An 18,032-nucleotide genomic window follows, 5' to 3' on the forward strand; every position below is an offset into this window, starting at 1 on the left:
TGCCGGGGGAAGGGCAGAGAGAGAAGGAGACAGGCAGATGCCCTGCTGAGCAGGGAGCCCAACACAGGGCTCCAACCCAGGACCCTGAGATCATGACCGGAGCTGAAACCAACAGTCTAATGCTTAACCAACTGAGCCACCCAGGAGCTCCATCCTGCTGTAATATTTGTCAACCCTGAGTTCTAGGTGGATCTGAACGGTCTTTAGGACACCCAGGGAGGGCTGTGAAGTTCCTACCCATCCCCTACTGACAGGGCAGTATAGGCCCTGCCCGGCTAGGTGACGGTGGTCAAGGGACCCAAGTTATACTCCTGACCTCCCCAAAGCCTCTAAAAGACAGATTCCAAGAGGAGAGGGTCTGCATGGGAATGCTGTTGCGGGACCTCTTTGAGCTGCTAGGATGGGTCCCATCTGGGTGACGTTACGGGACCTCTGATCTGAGCTCTCCAAAGGATCAGTCCTCTAGTGCTTAATGGTCTGGCTCCAGCAGAGACAGCACGGAAGTACAGAGCCCACAGAACCACCCCACCCCCTCCCCAAGGCAGACTGACAATTCCTCCAGAGGAAGGTCGGCTTGGCCTCACCTGACTTGGGGCTGTGGGTTAGAGGGGAGATGAGGGAGGGAGACTGATGAGCTCTGGAGACACCGCAATGGGGGAATGAGAAAGAGCATGTGGCCCTTCTTACTTGAATCTAAACACAGGATTCTGACTTAGGGATGGTCTCCAAAAACATGGTTGTGGGTGTTTGGGGGAGGATGGGGAGAGGAGGCAGTTGCTCCCTGTTTTCTAGACAATGAGCCCATATGTGGTGAGGGGACTGGAGGCAGAGAAGCATTACTCGTAACCTGGTTAAAAATCCTAAATTGTTGGAACGCCTGGATGGCTCAGTAGTTGAGCATCTGCCTTTGCTCAGGTCATGATTCTGGGGTCCTGGGATTGAGTCCTGTATTGGACTCCCTGCAGGGAGCCTGCTTCTCCCTTTGCGTATGTCTCTGTCTCTCTGTGTCTCTCATGAATTAAAAAAAAAAAAAAAAATCCTAAATCATGAGAAACAACTAGAAATGAGCCTAAGGAAGATTGGAGGAATATGAAAGTGTAAATGTTTAAGCTGAGCCGATGGACAGGGAACGGTATTGTTCTGACCTGTGACCTGTGACCAGCCCCCGCGGCCAAGCTGCGCAGGAGGGGAGTGGGCACTCGGAGCTCTAAGTCCCCAGGCCAGAGCTCTCCTGAGGTTTGTCAGCTGCTGCTTCAATTAATACAGGAACCTGAAAAGCCAAATCTTGACCTCTAAAACATGGGTTTCTGTGAAACAAAATGACCTATTAAGACCAATCAAGAAAAACACAAAAGCCTAACAAAAATAGACATTTATTAACAACTTATAAAATCCCAAATCCCTCTTTTGAGACAGTTTAAAAAAATACAGGCTCTCTTCCCAAAGCAGAGGTCAAATCAATTTTATACTCTAAGGATCTAGCGTAACACCCTTTTACTTACTAAAATAATTACGGGCAGGAGCTCATTCACTCAAAAAGTTATACAAAGCTTTGCAAGACTTCTCATGGAAAGAAAAGCTGAAACATTTCACACTCTTTTATCTGACATATCATATTCTTGGACATTTTAGCTTAAATATCTACAAATCCCTTAGGTGCTCAGAAATGTTACTTCAATTTGAGGTCTTTTCTTTCAAGAGCAACAAAGCCGAGAGGAAGGGTCTTACCTTTTGGAACACTGAACAGGCTTGTGGCCTAGATGGACCCATGCCCATCACAGCTTTGACCACGTTGTATGCACAGTCCCTTGAGCTTAATACTTATTGGTGACTTAAATAAGTCAGCTTCACTTGTCAGGAAACTGAGTTAATATGGACAGAACTTGTCATTATATAAGCCTTGCTTGGAAATCCTGACTCAATGAAACTTCTAGAACCTGGTGCCAGGAGGTGTCAGGTGGCAGGGCGTCAAGCATCGGGGACTGAGGTGGCGATGTCCTTGCAGAGGATGACGATGGCCTCCTCATCACCACCTGGCGTGTCCTCCGCGGCGTCACAGATCATTTGGACATGACTTAAGAGGGTGTCTGGCCGCTGAGCCCCCAGCCAGATGTCCTTAATGTAGAGAGACACCAGGAATGCTGCAGCGGCTGAGGAAGAGGCGGACAAGATCATGAGGATGCAAACCTACTCCGCTGGAAAGTCAGTCATCCCTCAACCGCCCCCCCCCGCCACACACACACGGGACCCGGGGGCTTTATCAGGAGGTGAGGTGAGCGTTTGTTTAAGACAAACTTAAGACCCGTGCCTTTGCTTCACTTTGGGGTTAATCTTTGTTACTTTAAAGTTTATTTTTTTAGGTGCAGCTGGGGGGCTCAGTGGTTGAGTGTCTGCCTTCGGCTCAGGTCGTGATCCTGGGGTCCTGGGATCAAGCCCTGCATCAGGGGCTCTCCCACTCTCCCTGCTTGTGCTCCCTCTCCCTCTGTGTGTGTGTAAAATATGTAAAATCTTTTTTAAGAAGTTAAAAATTAAATTAAAAAATTACCTTTTAATTTGATCATGTGTGCAATGTAAAAAAAAGTTACTACAAGCCAACTTTCTTCCTGGTTCTGACCACTTGTGCAGAGAACCAGAATCGAGGTTTGAGAAAAGGTTCCAAGGCTCAGTTCATTTCCTCACGGAATAGGTGAGGAGAAAGGGTTTCCTGGGCCCAGACTCAACTCCCCAGCAGCATCCAGATGAAAGAAGAGGTCGCTCCCCAGGGGAGTTCATCTGCCCAGACTCTGGCCTACCCACCTTCCCTGTCCCCTCCCATCCCTGGTGAAAGGAACAATCCTCTCAGATGGAGGCGGCCACACACACGTGGTCACAGGCTCCGTCTTCTCCCTTACAGTCTTTTAAAGCCTTTGGTCTTCGGTCATTCATTCTTTGCTGCATTTAAGCCTTTACTAAGGACCTGCTAAATGCTGAGCACATAAACTGTGGGCATATACGTACAAGTCTACACATACACACACGTCTGCAGCCATGTGTATGTCTGAACGGGCTGTGACAGGTAATTCTTCCCTTGAGTAACAGCTGAAAGGCAGGAAAGCCTCCACTCTGCACTGGTTCTGGGCACCTCTTTCCACTGTAAATACCGTTGTCACCGGGCTCTGACCTGAGAGCAAAGGCAAAGGCCTCCTCTCCCTTCACATCCAGGGCCTGATGGCAAACTATCTGTGATCCTCAGAACTCTGGCTGGGCCACACAAATACTTCATCGAAAGTACCTGATGGGTTCTAAGAACTGGGGGTTGCTCCCCAGCCCGCACCCATTCATGCATCCCCCTTCAGCCTTGGACCAAAGACCCAGCCTCACCTCGAGTGGCTTCATCCTCCTCCTGCAGACATGAAAGGCAGAGGGTCTCCATCACCGGGTGGAAGGGGCTCTGCTCGGGGCCCTGGGCCGCCACCAACTGCAGCATGACCGTGTTGAACAGGCAGGCAACACTCTGCGTGGGCCCCACCAGCTCCTCGGCACTACAGAACCGGCTGTACAGCTTGAATATGTTACTCCTCACAGCGCTGTCCCTGAGAAGGTCAGCCACGACCACTGGCTGGGGCAAAATGTGGCTCTTGAGCCAGCGGAGGAGTCCTGAAGTCTCCGCCCTGCTCAGTGGGTGCTCAGCCACTGACCACAGCACCCAGCTGACCACCAGGGGAGCGGTGGCGTATGCGAGGCCTGGCGTATCGCTCTCGGGGGTGGCCTGGTCCACAGGCTCCTGGGTCCGTGCAGGGCTGGGGAATGCTGGCCCCCAGTGGGTCAGTATGGACCTCAGGAGGCCCCTGCATATCTCCAAGGTAGACGCCTGTTGCTCAGGGTCAGCAGTCTCCTCTGCCTCCCCAGGCCTCCTTTTCCGGCCCCGTGGGCCTTTGGCTCGGGCTGGCACGACAGGCTTATTCTTATCCTTGAGCATCTCTGTTACACACAGAGAGAGGAAGGCAGTGAGACTGATGCCTGTCTTCCCCACACTGATGCAGGAGGCAGGCAGGCAGGCAATACAGGGGGGAGGAGGGAAAGGCAGAGGAGGGGCAGCTTATAGGTCCCAAGTGCTGGCCCCTGCTTGGCTCCCACAGGACTGTGATGGTCACCACTACTCTTATGACGACCCCATCCGATCCTCAGCACAACCAGAACCACCCGCTATCACTCAGAGTGAGCGCCGACAGTGCCAGAGCTGGGACTCAAAGCCAGGGCTCCCCAAGGAGGGAGGACGCACCCTGTTCCTAAGCCTTGTTGGCTATGACTATGCTGCTCTGAGGGACAGTGCCAGCTGCACTGTGGGGAAAGCCAGACAGCCAGGGCCTGACACTCACTCAGTAACTCCTTGACTTGGTATTTCTCAATGGCTGCTCTCAGGTCCTCCTGGAGCTTCATGTCTCTCTCAAGGAGGCTCCATTTGTGCAGGAGGACAAGGACATCTTTGGTGGACAGCACTGTCTTGTTCACGGTGAAGCGGTTCATGTCACTGAAGGCCTGCATGACGGTGGCCCGGTACCTGAGCACAGACTCGAGTGCCCCGAAGAAGTGAGTCAGCTGGGCGGAGGCCAAGGTCGGCCTATGGGGAGCCAATGTCACAGACTGAGAAAAAGCTGCGTCCTCGTCCCGTAGCCCAGGACCGCGGTGGCTGGGTGGTGCCACAGGCCCAAGGGCGCCAGCGGTCCACCCACTACTCGAATGTACCTTCAAACAGATGTGGAAGTGGAGGACCCAGCACAAAGAACAGGAAAAAGCCAGAGTGCACCCAGGGGGGACCCAAGTCTCACCTTCATGCCAGAGGCACAAAAATGTCTTGGAAACCCTGGAGACCCGGAAGAGTGTGAGGGTCTGGGCACCAGGCACCTAACCAAACACTGCAGGACTGCTGACCCCGCTGCGCCTCAAGGCCGCTCAGACTCAGCCCCACCCAACCTGCTTATGGGCACTGCAGGAAATCCACTCTGAACTCGAGGGAATTTAAAATTCAATACCATCTGCTGCACACAATTTTAACATTATTTCAAAGAGCAATCAGTTCTCAAACACCAAATGTGTCTTTTGACAACCCTGGAATAAAAAAAATGGGTCTATTGGCACTGATTTAACAATTTAATTCATAAAGATGAAAGGCCAAATGCCCTGTGTTTTATCAAGAAAGCTCTCACTCAGATTATAATCCATTTGAGATCAATCTTCTGGTTCCAATCAGCATACTTCTGTTCCCAAGTCAGAACTCTGTGAGTACACAGGCTCTATTTTCTCTACGACAGTGCAATCTGAGGAGGATGTAGCTCTCTGAGGAAGTGAAGAGCATTATTCCAAGGGGCCAGATGAAAATACTGGAATGTTCTAGAAGATTCTCGGGTATATGAGTCTGTGTGGGCTCGCGAAAGCAAGTCTCAGGACACCCTGACTTTCTTAGGTTTAAGGTCATGGAAAACATATTCTTTCTACAGAACATCACTTTGAGTGCTTGAATCAAACGATCAAGTCGTCTGCCTACTAAAGATGACCCAGTAGGACACGTTTAGGTTTCTATAATATCGAATTCTCAGGGTCTTGGAAGGAGCCCCCTAAAGTTGAAGCAGAAAAACAGCAGCAGATAAAATTGGTTTTCTGATGCCACCTGCAACCAGCAGCAGCTGTGGAGCCGTGACCAAGGGGACGCTGAGAGGCGATGTCCACAAGTGACCCATGCCTGGCGGGGCCGGGGCTTACCTCAGGTGCTTCGTGAGCATGATGAGGACATAAAGGAACTCGTTGACCACGTGCAGGGCGAGCAGCTTCGGGGGCTCCTGGGACCCCAGCCTGCAGGAAGGCTGGCCCTCCAAGTCTGCTCCCTTGTCTCCCAGGATGGTCACCCAGAGTGTGTGCAGCAGGGAGATTATGTTGGACAGCAGCTGGGTCTCCAGAAACCTGAAACCAAGTGCAGAACGCTCAGCGCCCCATCCTCTCCCTTCGGTCACCTCGGCTGGAGCTGGGGTGGGTGGGAGCACGGGCCACACTAATGCCCGTGGGGCAGCACCTGGCGGTGGGTGGCAGGCTGTCCCCTCTCCCAGCAATTCCATCCGCTCACCCCCACTGCAGCCCCCAAGGCCCAGCATCGAAGTCAAAACAGGGAGCCTGCCACACAAATGCAGCTTCAGAGTCCACCTTCTAGCTGGATGACCAGCTGAAATCCCAACCGGAGAGTATGGGTTCTCCTGCACATTTCCAGTCACCCCTAAAGCCAGGAGACACCATGGTCTCTACCCAACCCTCTTCCCATCCAACACACCTCTCACACACACAAGGTACTTACTTGCTCTCAAGGATGTGTAAGATCCACGTTAAAAGGCTATAGTCCCGTAGGATCTCATACGCACACTGGGCGTCCCGGGCAGCATTCTGCAGAATTTCCAGGATCCAATTCTGAAAACCCAAAATGAAGAGTTACCTCTCGGTATGAAAATCAAATTTCCTCGAGCAAAGGAACAAGTTGAACAACATGATGGTATGTTACGCTTCCAGGTGGTGGCTGCACACGGAGCTTGCTTTGCTAAGTCTGGAAGAGGGGTGGCCGTGCCGGCCAGAGAACACGGGCCTTCACAGCAATTGCCAGGCCCCGGGGGTGCCCACTCCTGCTGGTCCATCATAAGGAAACCAACCCACGGGCACGAAGTTGCAGCTCAGAAACCACATGGCCCAGATAGGAGGCTGGGAGAGAACGTGGAGTCCTGCTGTGCCCAAACAGCTAGCAGCCCATTTTGCCCACATGGGGAAACTGGGCAACTGAGGCAGCAAAAGTACCTTGGGTTTTAGCATCTGGAAAGGAAGACATAAAAGAATGGGACTGCCCCCTAAATGGTTAATTGGGTGTTTCAGAATTCTCACATGTCATAAAACATAAAAACTACCATATCCAAATTCCGTTTATTCCAGTGAGTATTTTACTCCTGACTTGCTCCCATTTACCCACATTTTATATACCATCAGATGCAAAAGCTGACGGGGCGAGCAATTAGTTCAAATACCAAAGGCTTTGCCCAGTGACTCTTTCCAACCACCCGTGGCATTGAGCACACTCTCACACGAGCTGTTGGTCAAGGAGATTCTTTTGTTGGCTCTGATGCAGTTGGTTTTAACTCCTGATGCTAGTTTCTTAGCTGAGTTTTCAGAATCTACAGCTTCTGTTCATTTAGTGACATTCTGGTGGCTCAAAACTGTCTCAGTGAAAGCAGTCATTTAAGGAGGTTATTTGTCCCTAGACTTTGTAAGCCAGCTCCAAGGCTCACGACTTTTGGTCAGTTCCTCCCTCTGCACAGGCCTTACTCTCAGGCCAGGACACAGCCAAGAGGCCATGACAAGCAGCATTTCACCAGAGGACACACGGTGGTGGGTGCCAGCCCCACACGGCAATATGAAAGGCACTCATGGGATCTCACTTTCCCTCGTCGAAGTCAGTTTAATGGCAAATCAGTAGGTCGGTCATGTCCCGGCTGGGATGAGAACTCACATGGGTGTGACTTCCAAAGAAAACCTTCAGGGAAAATGGGGAGCACTGGGTGGCTCAGTGCCGGACTCCTGGTTTTGTTCAGGTCATGATCTCAAGGTCATGAGATTGAGTCCTGCATCGGGCTCCACCTTGAGCAGAGTCTGCTTGAGACTGTCTCTCTCTCTCTCTGCCCCTCCCCTGTTCATTCTTTCTCTCTCCCCACCCCCAAACCACCAAATAAATAAACAACCCCTCCTCCAAAAAAAAAGCACAGACTTTTTATTTTCAAACAGATTGTGGGACCTGCCTACCTGTGCCTCCTCGTCACACAGAGGGCTGCTGAAGAAGGAAAGGATGATGTGGAAGATTCCTCGCCTGGCGTAGAGATTGTAGCAGTGCTTGTCCCGCATCCCCTGCCGTAGGATCCCGAACACCCATTCCCGTTCTGTCTTTTGCTACGAGCCAGGCAAACAGAGACTACTGTTAATAAGTTAAAGCCCTTTTAACTGACGGCTCTTCAACCCCACTCTTTCCAAGTGGTGGCAACACGGCAGCAAAAAAATTTCCATTTCTGAGTATGTCATCTAAAGTCCTCAATAGTGGGGGCACCTGGGTGGCTCAGTTGGTGAAGCGTCTGCCTCTGGCTCAGGTCATGATCTCAGGGTCCTGGAATTAGCCCTGCGTCAGGCTCCCTGCTCAGCACAGAGTCTCTCTCCTGTCCCTCCTCTCCACTTGTGCTCTCTCTCTCTTCTGTCTCAAATAAATAAAATCTTAAAACAAAAAAACAACTTGATATTTGATTCAGTTTCTTCAGATCAGAAGTAAAGGAGCAAGTCAAGTTTAAACTCTGCACTGTGTTGACTCACACACGTGTCCTACAAAAGCATGTTTAATACTTAACCCAGGCATCCACCAAGAAAATATTAACGAGAATGCCATAAAACTTAGGCCTCTGAAGTAGAGTTTTTAAGGTGTGAGAAGCCACCTAAAAACGAATGCATGGAATGAAAAGCATTTCTGTAAGAGAGCCTACGTGACCTTTCCCCTTCCTGACCTTGTTCCAACAATTATGCTGCTGTACCGTCAACAGTATCTGGGGGAACATGTCAGAATGACAGCAGGGACTAATAATCCAATGGAGGAGTCTTTTGGGGATCCCGGGGACTTCAGAAGCATTACCTCAAAGTCCGAGCTGTAGAAGAATTGGTAGAAGCCAGGCACTTTGTTCATATTCAAGTACTCATGTGACAGCAGGAACTTGTTGATCTTCAAGTACATGTGCTCCTCTGAGAACAAAGGCAGACAGTGGCTTACCGCAGGCACCAAGCGCCACCCCCATGCTCTGCTGGAGGTGGGGAGCAGGGGTTGAGGGAGTCAGGCATAAATCCCTGCCCTGTGGAGCTTTTGTATCCTTATCCAGATCCTCAGTTCTCGAGAATCAGACTGCAGTAAGACTGCCCCACTCTATGCCGCATACAGGCTTTCTCCCCCGGTTCGGAAACCACTATGGGATGTTGCTCACCCCCCCAACAGCAGCCTCCTACTAAGCTCCGATCAGCAGGTATGCAGAGGGAGACTCGATCAGGTCACACGGAGAGCTGGGGGCTGACACCCACGCTCATCAGCCTCTCACTGAAGGGCACTGTCACAGCACAGGAGGCTCACACACCCCCAGGGTCACTTTGCTCTGGAACGCAATGACACCAATGTGGACAGACACCTCCTCCACCCTGCGTTGCTTCCCACTCTGGGATGGATCACCGCTTCCATCCTGTACAGACTGCAAGGATCCTCGGAGGCCACCCCATGACCACTGCTGCCAGGCCCCTGACCCTGACATGAGGTCTGAGGCAGCAGAGGCTGGACCAGTCACCGAAGCTTCTGCTAAGACATTTTCTTAACAAGTGTCTTTTTTCTTTAGAGTCTACAAATGACTGTCTTCCCTCCTATAATTTCTAAGGGGAAGAAAAATCATAAAAACTATACAGGAATTGGTGGATACCAGATCTGAATTCCTATATCAACCTGGCTGGAGATGAACTGTGGGGCCTTGGACACACTATCTGATCTGGGGGGCCTCAGATGGGCGGCCACTGCCTCACTGAATGTGACCATGTGAGACTCCAAGAACCCCATGGCCTGTAATGGTGCCAACATCTGTCTTCATGCCACCTCGGCAGTGGTAGCTTGGGGTGAGTCACAGAAGGAGCTGGTTCTCGGGCCCTAGCCAGCACCTGCGCGGTGACACATGGGCCAGACACCTTCTGGCTAAGGACCCACAAGCCACACAGACTCTCATTTCCAAGTACGGATCCGCAGCTGCTGATGGACAGACTTCCCATGTCAGGCGCCCTCCTGTGCAGGATCCACCCCGCCCCCCCAACCCAAGTGCTGTGATATGCGTGTACCTCAGGTTTACACATCTATCAGCAAATGCAAATATGTACTCCGTGCCTCTCTTGTATACACTGGTCTACACTGGGCTTTCTCACTGTTTTTTTTGTTGTTGTTTTATTTTTTCTGATTTCACTCACAGGGGCCCATATAGAGCTTCCTCACAGTCATGCTTTGTTCCCTGGCCACTTCTGTGGACATCCATGTGGCTCACTGTTACATGCATGGGATGACCCAGACAGGTCCTTTCTCACACGTGTGATGGATAACGCCTGCAGGATTAAAGCCAACAAATGGACCAGTGGTACCTGGTTTCAAAATCTGCAGGGCTGCCTTGGCAATGAAGAGAGTCAAGGTGAAGGTGAGTCTCATATTCTGCGTTCGGATCCCATTCCGGACTACATCTAACAGGTAAAGTAGCTTAAAACCAAGAAAAAAAGGGGGGGAAAGAAAAGGACAAGAATTTTCAGAACTGTGACCAACCTTGTCTTATGCTAGTTTTGCTGGGTTGCCTACTCTTCACATCCCAGAGGCCACTGAAGATGATGCTCATGATGGCAATGCCCCTGCTCACTGCCATCTCAGAAACACTTCTGCTTTTCCTTGAGGACCAGACATGTGCACAAGGGCAGAGAGAATCCCTGGCCCCACGCCTCTACAATCCAGTCTGTTCCCCTTCCCTGCCACCTTGGAGCATGGACTTTTGGGGCTCAGTGTGTTCTGGACAACAGCTGCCTTAACCACGGAGTTCAGACCAGAGAAACTGAACTGCTTTGCCCACCTACAGCCAAGAAGTGTTTGAAAGGGGAGAGCTTTCTCAATCTCCCCAAAGGTTGAGAACTAGAAGCAATCTCCAGCATCAATCCCTAAAAGGGAACGGACCTGGCTCTTTATCAGAAGTCTCCTGCCAACATGCCTATGTGTTCCCCAGAAATCCTTCTACCAGACCCAGTGGAAAGCCAGCTCTCTGAGGTCTGCCCAGGACCCTCAGCCCTACTCACCTGGGACTGCTCTCGGAACCGTGCCCCCTCTAGGTGCGAGTAGTAGGCTGCGAGGACGTAGTAGGCTGCAGCTCGCATCTGGGGGTCATAGCTGCTGAGGGCTGCGACAGTTAGGCCCAGAGAATTGGAATCCAAAAATTTTCGACAATCCACCACAAATTCTATGGAAGTAAAATACGGCATTTAACACACACACACACACACACGGGACGATCACGATGCTTGTGTAACATGTAGAATTAAATTTCCTTTTGCATTTTGCCAATATCAGCTATGAGTGAGTGATACAAGAAATGAAGTCTCTCCAGCTCCCCTTAACTTCCACTTAGGTTGGATAAAAGCCTATCTTCTTTTGCATGGCAATAATCCATACTTGCAGCTTCTAAAATGCTTGTCGATCCCAATCAGGATTATTTCATTACTTCTCACAAGCATTCAACAAGCCAGAGAAGAATGGAGGTGCCATTCAGACCTGAGATACAAGATCCCAGCATGCCGGAGGCCTGGGAAACACGACTGGGAAGCTGGCAGAGAAAAGCAGCTCCCTGTCTCTATCTTGTTCAGCCCGCAGCATCTGGATTCCTAGCCACAAGCATCACTCTTAAAAATACGAGAGGCAGGGAGGCTAGAAAATTCAGTCAGTGCAAACCTGTCTGACCTTTCAATTTCCTTATTTTTAAAGATTTTATTTATTTGAGAGAGAGAGAGAGAGAGGGCACAAGCAAAGGGAGAGGGAGCCCAATGTGGGGCTTGATCCCAGAACTCTGAGATCATGATGAGCTGAAGGCACTGAACCACCCAGGGCCCCTGGCCCATCAATTTTATGAAGGGTTAACTTATACCCATTCTCCAACCGTACTTCTTTCCTCAAACAAACAAAAATGTCACAGAAGAGTGGCTTACCAAGCTGGAGCAAAAGTTAGAGTCTAAAGAGCTTGCTCGCTGATGTCCGTCTGTCACCCGTGAGGCCTTGTGAAAACTCACAACCACTTCAGAAAGGACATGACCAAGAGAGAAGGCCAGATATAAAAGGGAACTCACCGGACCACAACTTGAAGGATGTGATTACCAATAACAAAATTCAGAACACTTTAAATCCTCTTTAATAAAGATCTAGGCCTTTTTACAATAAAAACACATAAATACAAATAAAATGCTTTTAGAACATAAACACATCACAAATTATGTGATAAGAACTGTGAAAGGGGATCCCTGTGACTCAGTGGTTTAACGCCTGCCTTCAGCCCAAGGTGTGATCCTGGAGTACGGGGATCGAGTCCGACATCGGGCTCCCTGCATGGAGCCTGCTTCTCCCTCTGCCCGTGTCTCTGCCTCTCTCTTTCTCTGTGTCTTTCGTGAATAAATAAATAAAATCTTAAAAAAAAAAAAAAAAACTGTGAAGAAAAGCCTTAGAACAAGGATAGGTCACTGTGTTTAAAAATGATTAAGCAGCAGGTCTGGTTATGATAATCACCCACGCAGACGTTCTTTAGACTGAGTGCCTGGTGACCTGGTTAAATTAGGAACCAAACACAAACCAACTGACGTGACGACCCCAAATGTGTAATCTTGGAATATACTATTGATACAAGAAATACCACCAATAATGTTTTTAAAAGGTCACTTTTTCCTTAAAGTTAGACTTAAAAGGATAGCTTTGGCAATTAAAAAAAACCTGAGAATAAATAAGAAGAAGAAAAATTGTAATCATCAGCTACTTCTCTGTAATCCAAACAGCTCCATAGGCATATAATTGTCTCCAAATGGGTGGCTGCCCAAAAGCATAGAAATTCCTTTAAACCATCAAGTTTCCTTCTTCAGGAGTAGCAGAGCTCCTTGGACCTTCCACCAGCATCTCCCCTGAGGGGTGACCAATGGTGATGCAGACACATACATACTGTTCCCTTCCTCTGTCTCAATGTTTATATCATAACAAAGAATAACCAGGCTTTCCACTTCCAGCCACGAGAGTGGCAGAAACCTGATTTACCTGTCCACCTGGAAGCAACTAAAAAACTAGAAATGAAACAAGGATTTTCAAGACATTGGACATGAGGCAACAATTGACAACAATCTCTGAGAGAAAAAACAAACAGAATGAAACTTCTCACTGTCCCAGCTTGAAGCCTGGAGATTTCTAGGCTAAGACACAGGGAGGGCAAACCTAGGCAGAGACAGGAGAACTCAGAGTTGTGCAGACAGAGCACACAACTGGGAGGCCGAGGTGGCCAGAGTGCACAAGGGAGAGGCCCGGAGAAGAGAGCTCCAATCAGAGCACCAGAGTCTTCAGCTGAGTGCCACTCGGCAAGAGTCATAAGGAAGCTACCAGAGCCTGAGGAACAAGGGGAACACGGGGAACACCAGGCTTGTACCTGCCTGGATGTAGGTCCTGTCCCCACCAGCCAGGGCAAAATCCTCGCAGTTCATAAGGAGAGGGCAGACTGCTCAGAAGGATTTAAAGTCAGCTGTGGGGCGAAACACTGCTGTAGTGCCACTTCACAGAGATTCAAAGCAAGACTAGAAGGATCAAACCATCTCTAAGTAGCTCAAAGGTGTCCTAGAACAAGCTCAAGAACATTCACAGGAATATAAAAATATCCAGCACCAAACAAGGTAAAACTCATAATGTCTGGTTTACAACAAAAAATTATCAGACGTTAAAGCAGGAATACAGCCCATTAGGAGAGAAAAATCCATATGAAAATGACTCAGATACGACAAAGGTAATAGGAACTAGGCTTCTGTTTTAACTACTACAACTGTATTCTAGATGTTCAAGAAGCTAGAGGAAACACTGAGTATGTTAAATGGACACACAGAAGCTATAAAAACTCAAAATGAGGTTCCAGACATGAATATTAAAATGTCTGAGATGAAAAATGCACTGGAGGGGATTATTGGCAGATTAGACATTATAGACAAAGAGATCAGTGAACCCTAAGGCAGCAACAGAAATGATCCAAATTGAAACACAGAGAGGAAAAAAAAAAATAAAACCTGGAACAGAACATCAGTGAGCTGTGGGACAATTTTCAAGCAGGTTAATAATATTTGTGCAATTGGAGTCTCTGAAAAGTTTGAAGAAATAATGGCCAAAACTTTCCCAAAATTGACAAAAACTTCATAAATGTAGAACCAAGAAGCTCAGTGAATATCCCCAAATACAAGAAACAAATCACACTAAAGCACACTCTACTTACATTGCTTGAAACCAATGAGTAAACAAACAAAAAAATCTTCAAAGCAATCACACAACAAACAGAGAAACAAAATAAGAATGACAGTAGATTTCTTTTTTAAAGTACGCTCTGTGCTGATCATGGAGCCCAACGCAGAGCTTGAACTCATGACTTTGAGATCAAGAGTCTGATGCTCAACCAACTGAGCCCCCCAGGCATTCTGATAGGTTTCTTGTTAGCAACAATGTAACCCAAAATCAGGTGGCAACATCTTTTAAGTATAGTAAGAAAAAAAAAAACTTGTCAGCCTAGAATTTTATACCCTATGAAAACCTTTCAAAAGTTCTTTTTTTTTTTTTCCCTATAAAGAAGCTGAAGAATTGATCAACAGATGTGAACTACAAGTTCTTCAACGAAGTGTCTGGGGCAGAAGGAAAATGAAAGAAGATGGAAATCTGGGTCTACAAAGAGGAGTTAAGAGAACCAGAAATGGTAACTGTAAGATGGTGAATATAAGACACTTAAATCTCCTTAAAAGGTAACTAACAATTTGAAGCAAAAATAAAAACATATTGTGAGGCTTATAGCATACAGCAGTAAAATGTCTGGTAAGAATAGCATGGAAAGTGAGGTGGGGCACAAGTGGATTGATTCTACTGTAAGGTGCTTCTACGTATCCATGAGGTAGTATAATCTCACTTGAAGGTAAACAAATAAATTGGTGAGTTCTATTAACCCTCAAGCTACATACACATACGCACTGTAGCTAAAAACCAACAAAGAAAACAAAACAGAATCAGATCAATAATCACATTAAATGTAAATGGTGTACACATCTTAATTAAAAGGGAGAGATGGTCAGATTGGGCTTCAAAAAGGCAAAACCCAAGTACATCTGTCAACAGAAAACCACTTCCAATATCAAGACGCAGATTAAAAGGATGAAAAAAGAACAAATGAAAGACTTTTGGGCTCTAAGAGCATACAGACTAAATCTCATTTCTAACAAATGACAGTGACTGGTTTTGATGAAAAGTGGCTCAGCAGCTTAGTGCCTGCATTTGCCCCAGGGCATGATCCTGGGGTCCCGGGATGGAGTCCCGTGTCGGGCTCCCTACATGGAGCCTGCTTCATCCTCTGCCTAGGTCTCTGCCTGCCTCTCTCTCTCTGTCTCTCATGAATAAACAGAATCTTAAAAAAAAAAAAAAAAAAAAAAAAGGGCAGGGAAAAAAACCCCCAAAGCTTTAAAAAAGCAACCAACTAGGATAACTTTGTTTAGGAGAAGAGATGTGTTAAGGTACACCTACATACCTATACACCAAACACATGTAAAGGGAATGTATTTGGGAAAGAGAACAGTCTAAACATTCAATATTACACTGGCTAAAAAACAGCTAGTACTCAGCTGCCTAGGGTATTTTTAGTAATCACTGACGTTCTGGAAGACAAATGGATTTTCCACGCGTCCCTGAGGAAAAGTCAATTTCATGTCTGTGGTCACCTGCTGTTCTATGAAGTCTTGGTTTTGTTAACACTTCAGGAGGAGAGCTGCCCTGGGGTGCTCAAAGTATAGCAGGCTATCAAAACATAGTTATAAATGCCACTCTCTGTTTCAGGAAGCTTGCACATAGCAATTTGGCCTTCTGATAACAGATCTTTGGATTGAAATGGTTTAACCAGCACAATTAGCAAGGATTAAGAGAAAAAGACCCCCAGGTTTTATGGGCTTCGGTGGTGTACAGCCGTGCTGCCAGAGTACCAGGAGCTATCCTCATGTCTCTTCCTCGAGGGTGGCCTGGCAGGTGAGCGAGGAGTCCACAAGGACCTGTGTCCCCATGGTCTGGTGACGAGGCTCAGAGAACTGCACACTGGCCTCTCTGTTCTGTGATGTACGTGAGTTATGAGCTGAAGCTATCAGCCCAGTTCTGTTGAGGACAAGAATTCACTGTGGAAAAAGCATTTGTCACTGCTGCTCCTGCGAACAGCCCTGGCTGACCCTGTTTGTCAGCCAAGGACTCAACGCCGGGAAGCAGGAAGGTTAAGAAAATAGGTTCCCATTTGCAGGAAAGGCTGAAATGGAGCTGCGAGGCTATGGTTTCTCTGACGTCTGGCAGCCACGCTTAAAAACTGATCATCTGCTCAATTTAGGATTGCAAGACGTCAGGAACACTGGGACCCAGGGGCCAGTGCGGGAAGTGAGCACGCTGTTGAGGGCTTCTGCTCCGTACCCAATGTGAAGGAATCTCACAAACACAATGCATGGTGCATGGAGCTGAGACAAAAGAACACATCACGTAGAGCACCATTCCCATAAAGTTCAAATACAGGGCCCTGGCTCCTGCTGGGGAGGAAGGGGGTACTGCCTAGGAAGGGGGCCTGAGGAGCTGCCCGGTACATTCTGCTCCTTGATCCAGCGGTGTTTTCAACAAAACTCCCACTACACACACAGGATTTGTGGTCGTTCCCATATACCACGCTTCAATAAAAGCACACTTAAAACATTCTTTATGCTTACTTCTCTGCCAAGGGCAGAAGTGAAAAGAAAAATACATGTTAAAAATAATTCGAGAAATAAATTCATGATTTAATTCAACAACAATAAACCTAGCCTACACTGCCCACATGCTGTTCACAGATTTCTGTTCTGTTCAACTTACCATTTTACTGCTAGAAATTTTCCTTTCCCTACAAACCGGTGTGCTTCCCTTTATCAGACAACAAAATTTGTTTAAAACATGCTTCTGCCTTTGGTTCTGGATGATAAGTATTCCTGAGCAAAATTTAATGATCTAGTTTGTCTCGTCTGTTCTTTTTAATTTTTGTATTTTTAGATCTTTATCCACCTCTTTGCTTTTAAAGATTTTCTACTTTGTTGTGAAAGATTTTAGTGTAATTGGTATCTTAAGCTACCACAAATCTTCTTTAGGGTAGACATGTTTAGCAAATTTTCCTATCCGCATTATGCCTATAAAACTCAAAATAGGCTGTATTTGGAGATTTTCTTAATTTAAAAGACCATTTAATACTTCTCTCAACAAAGGCCTCCCAGACACTGTCCACCCATCCAAAAAGGGTGGCATTTGAGATTCTGAGAACAACACTGTGTCCTAATCTTAGGATTTTTATTAGTGTTTTCCAAGGTTTTTTTTTGCCTTCTGTCTCTCTTAAAATCTCTGAAGGGAGGGAGCAACAGACTAAGTGATTTGCTATAATCCACTCGAGTTATCTCCTATTTTCAGACTATGGAAAATCTATTTTTGTATTTGATAAGAAACAGATCTCATGGGGGCTGAAGGCGGGGGAAGCAGAAGAGCCTCCGGGCCGCACACTGGTCCCTGTGGCTCTGTTAAGTCCCAGGAAGATCTCTGCTTGCCCAGCATGGTGATCGGACACTGGTAGGAAAGGTCCCCACTGCCCCTGCTCTCTGGCAAACAAAATCTGGCTAAGCCACAGAATGTCATGTTCACTGAGGCTGGGGGGCCACGGCAACCCCAGGGGTCACCAGTGAGAAGACCCAGCTCCGTCATCTTGTTCTTAGGAAAGGCAGCGGTGCAGGATCAGCAAATCTGTTCACACGTACGAGCACCAGAGCATAAAAGGACGACTGTAAGTTGAAAGAGGGACAAAAGAGCATGAATAAGGAGCCGTGGTCTTCCGCTGCACCAAAACCCAGGTGGCCCGGGGGTCCCTGCAAGCCTCACGCTGCCGTGCCAAAGAGCAGAGACACAGAACACACGCCTGCACTCGCCCACCACGCCTGCCCCTGGGTGCCCTCCGTGGGGGCCTGACTGGAGTCATGACAGGCTACAAGGAAGCAAGCGAGGCCCAGGAGCACATGCGAGGAACAGCTAACACATGTCCCTGCTTGGAGGAAACAACGGCCGGAGTTCAGGTGGGAAGACAGTGTCACCACACAGCCTTTGGTACCACCTGAATTTTGAACTGTGACTATATCATCCAAAG

The 18,032-nt window shown here is 48.0% G+C and overlaps 1 protein-coding gene across 2 annotated transcripts in view; it reads right to left on the bottom strand.

Moving 5' to 3' along the window:
- Positions 1 to 1,357: 1,357 nt before the first annotated feature.
- Positions 1,358 to 18,032, bottom strand: part of URB1 (URB1 ribosome biogenesis homolog) — a 71,175-nt gene continuing 54,500 nt past the window's right edge. For both annotated transcript variants that reach the window (XM_035709452.2, XM_035709453.2), the window contains 9 exons: positions 10,891 to 11,051; positions 10,198 to 10,309; positions 8,675 to 8,781; positions 7,807 to 7,950; positions 6,323 to 6,432; positions 5,740 to 5,937; positions 4,359 to 4,600; positions 3,361 to 3,960; positions 1,358 to 2,150 (listed from right to left, as the gene is read on the bottom strand). In XM_035709452.2, coding sequence (XP_035565345.2) covers positions 1,969 to 2,150; positions 3,361 to 3,960; positions 4,359 to 4,600; positions 5,740 to 5,937; positions 6,323 to 6,432; positions 7,807 to 7,950; positions 8,675 to 8,781; positions 10,198 to 10,309; positions 10,891 to 11,051 — 1,856 coding nt within the window. In that variant the 3' untranslated portion in view covers positions 1,358 to 1,968. The remainder of the gene's footprint in view (positions 2,151 to 3,360; positions 3,961 to 4,358; positions 4,601 to 5,739; positions 5,938 to 6,322; positions 6,433 to 7,806; positions 7,951 to 8,674; positions 8,782 to 10,197; positions 10,310 to 10,890; positions 11,052 to 18,032) is intronic.

Source organism: Canis lupus, chromosome 31 (genome assembly GCF_003254725.2).
Source record: "Canis lupus dingo isolate Sandy chromosome 31, ASM325472v2, whole genome shotgun sequence".
NCBI classification, from domain to species: domain Eukaryota; kingdom Metazoa; phylum Chordata; class Mammalia; order Carnivora; family Canidae; genus Canis; species Canis lupus.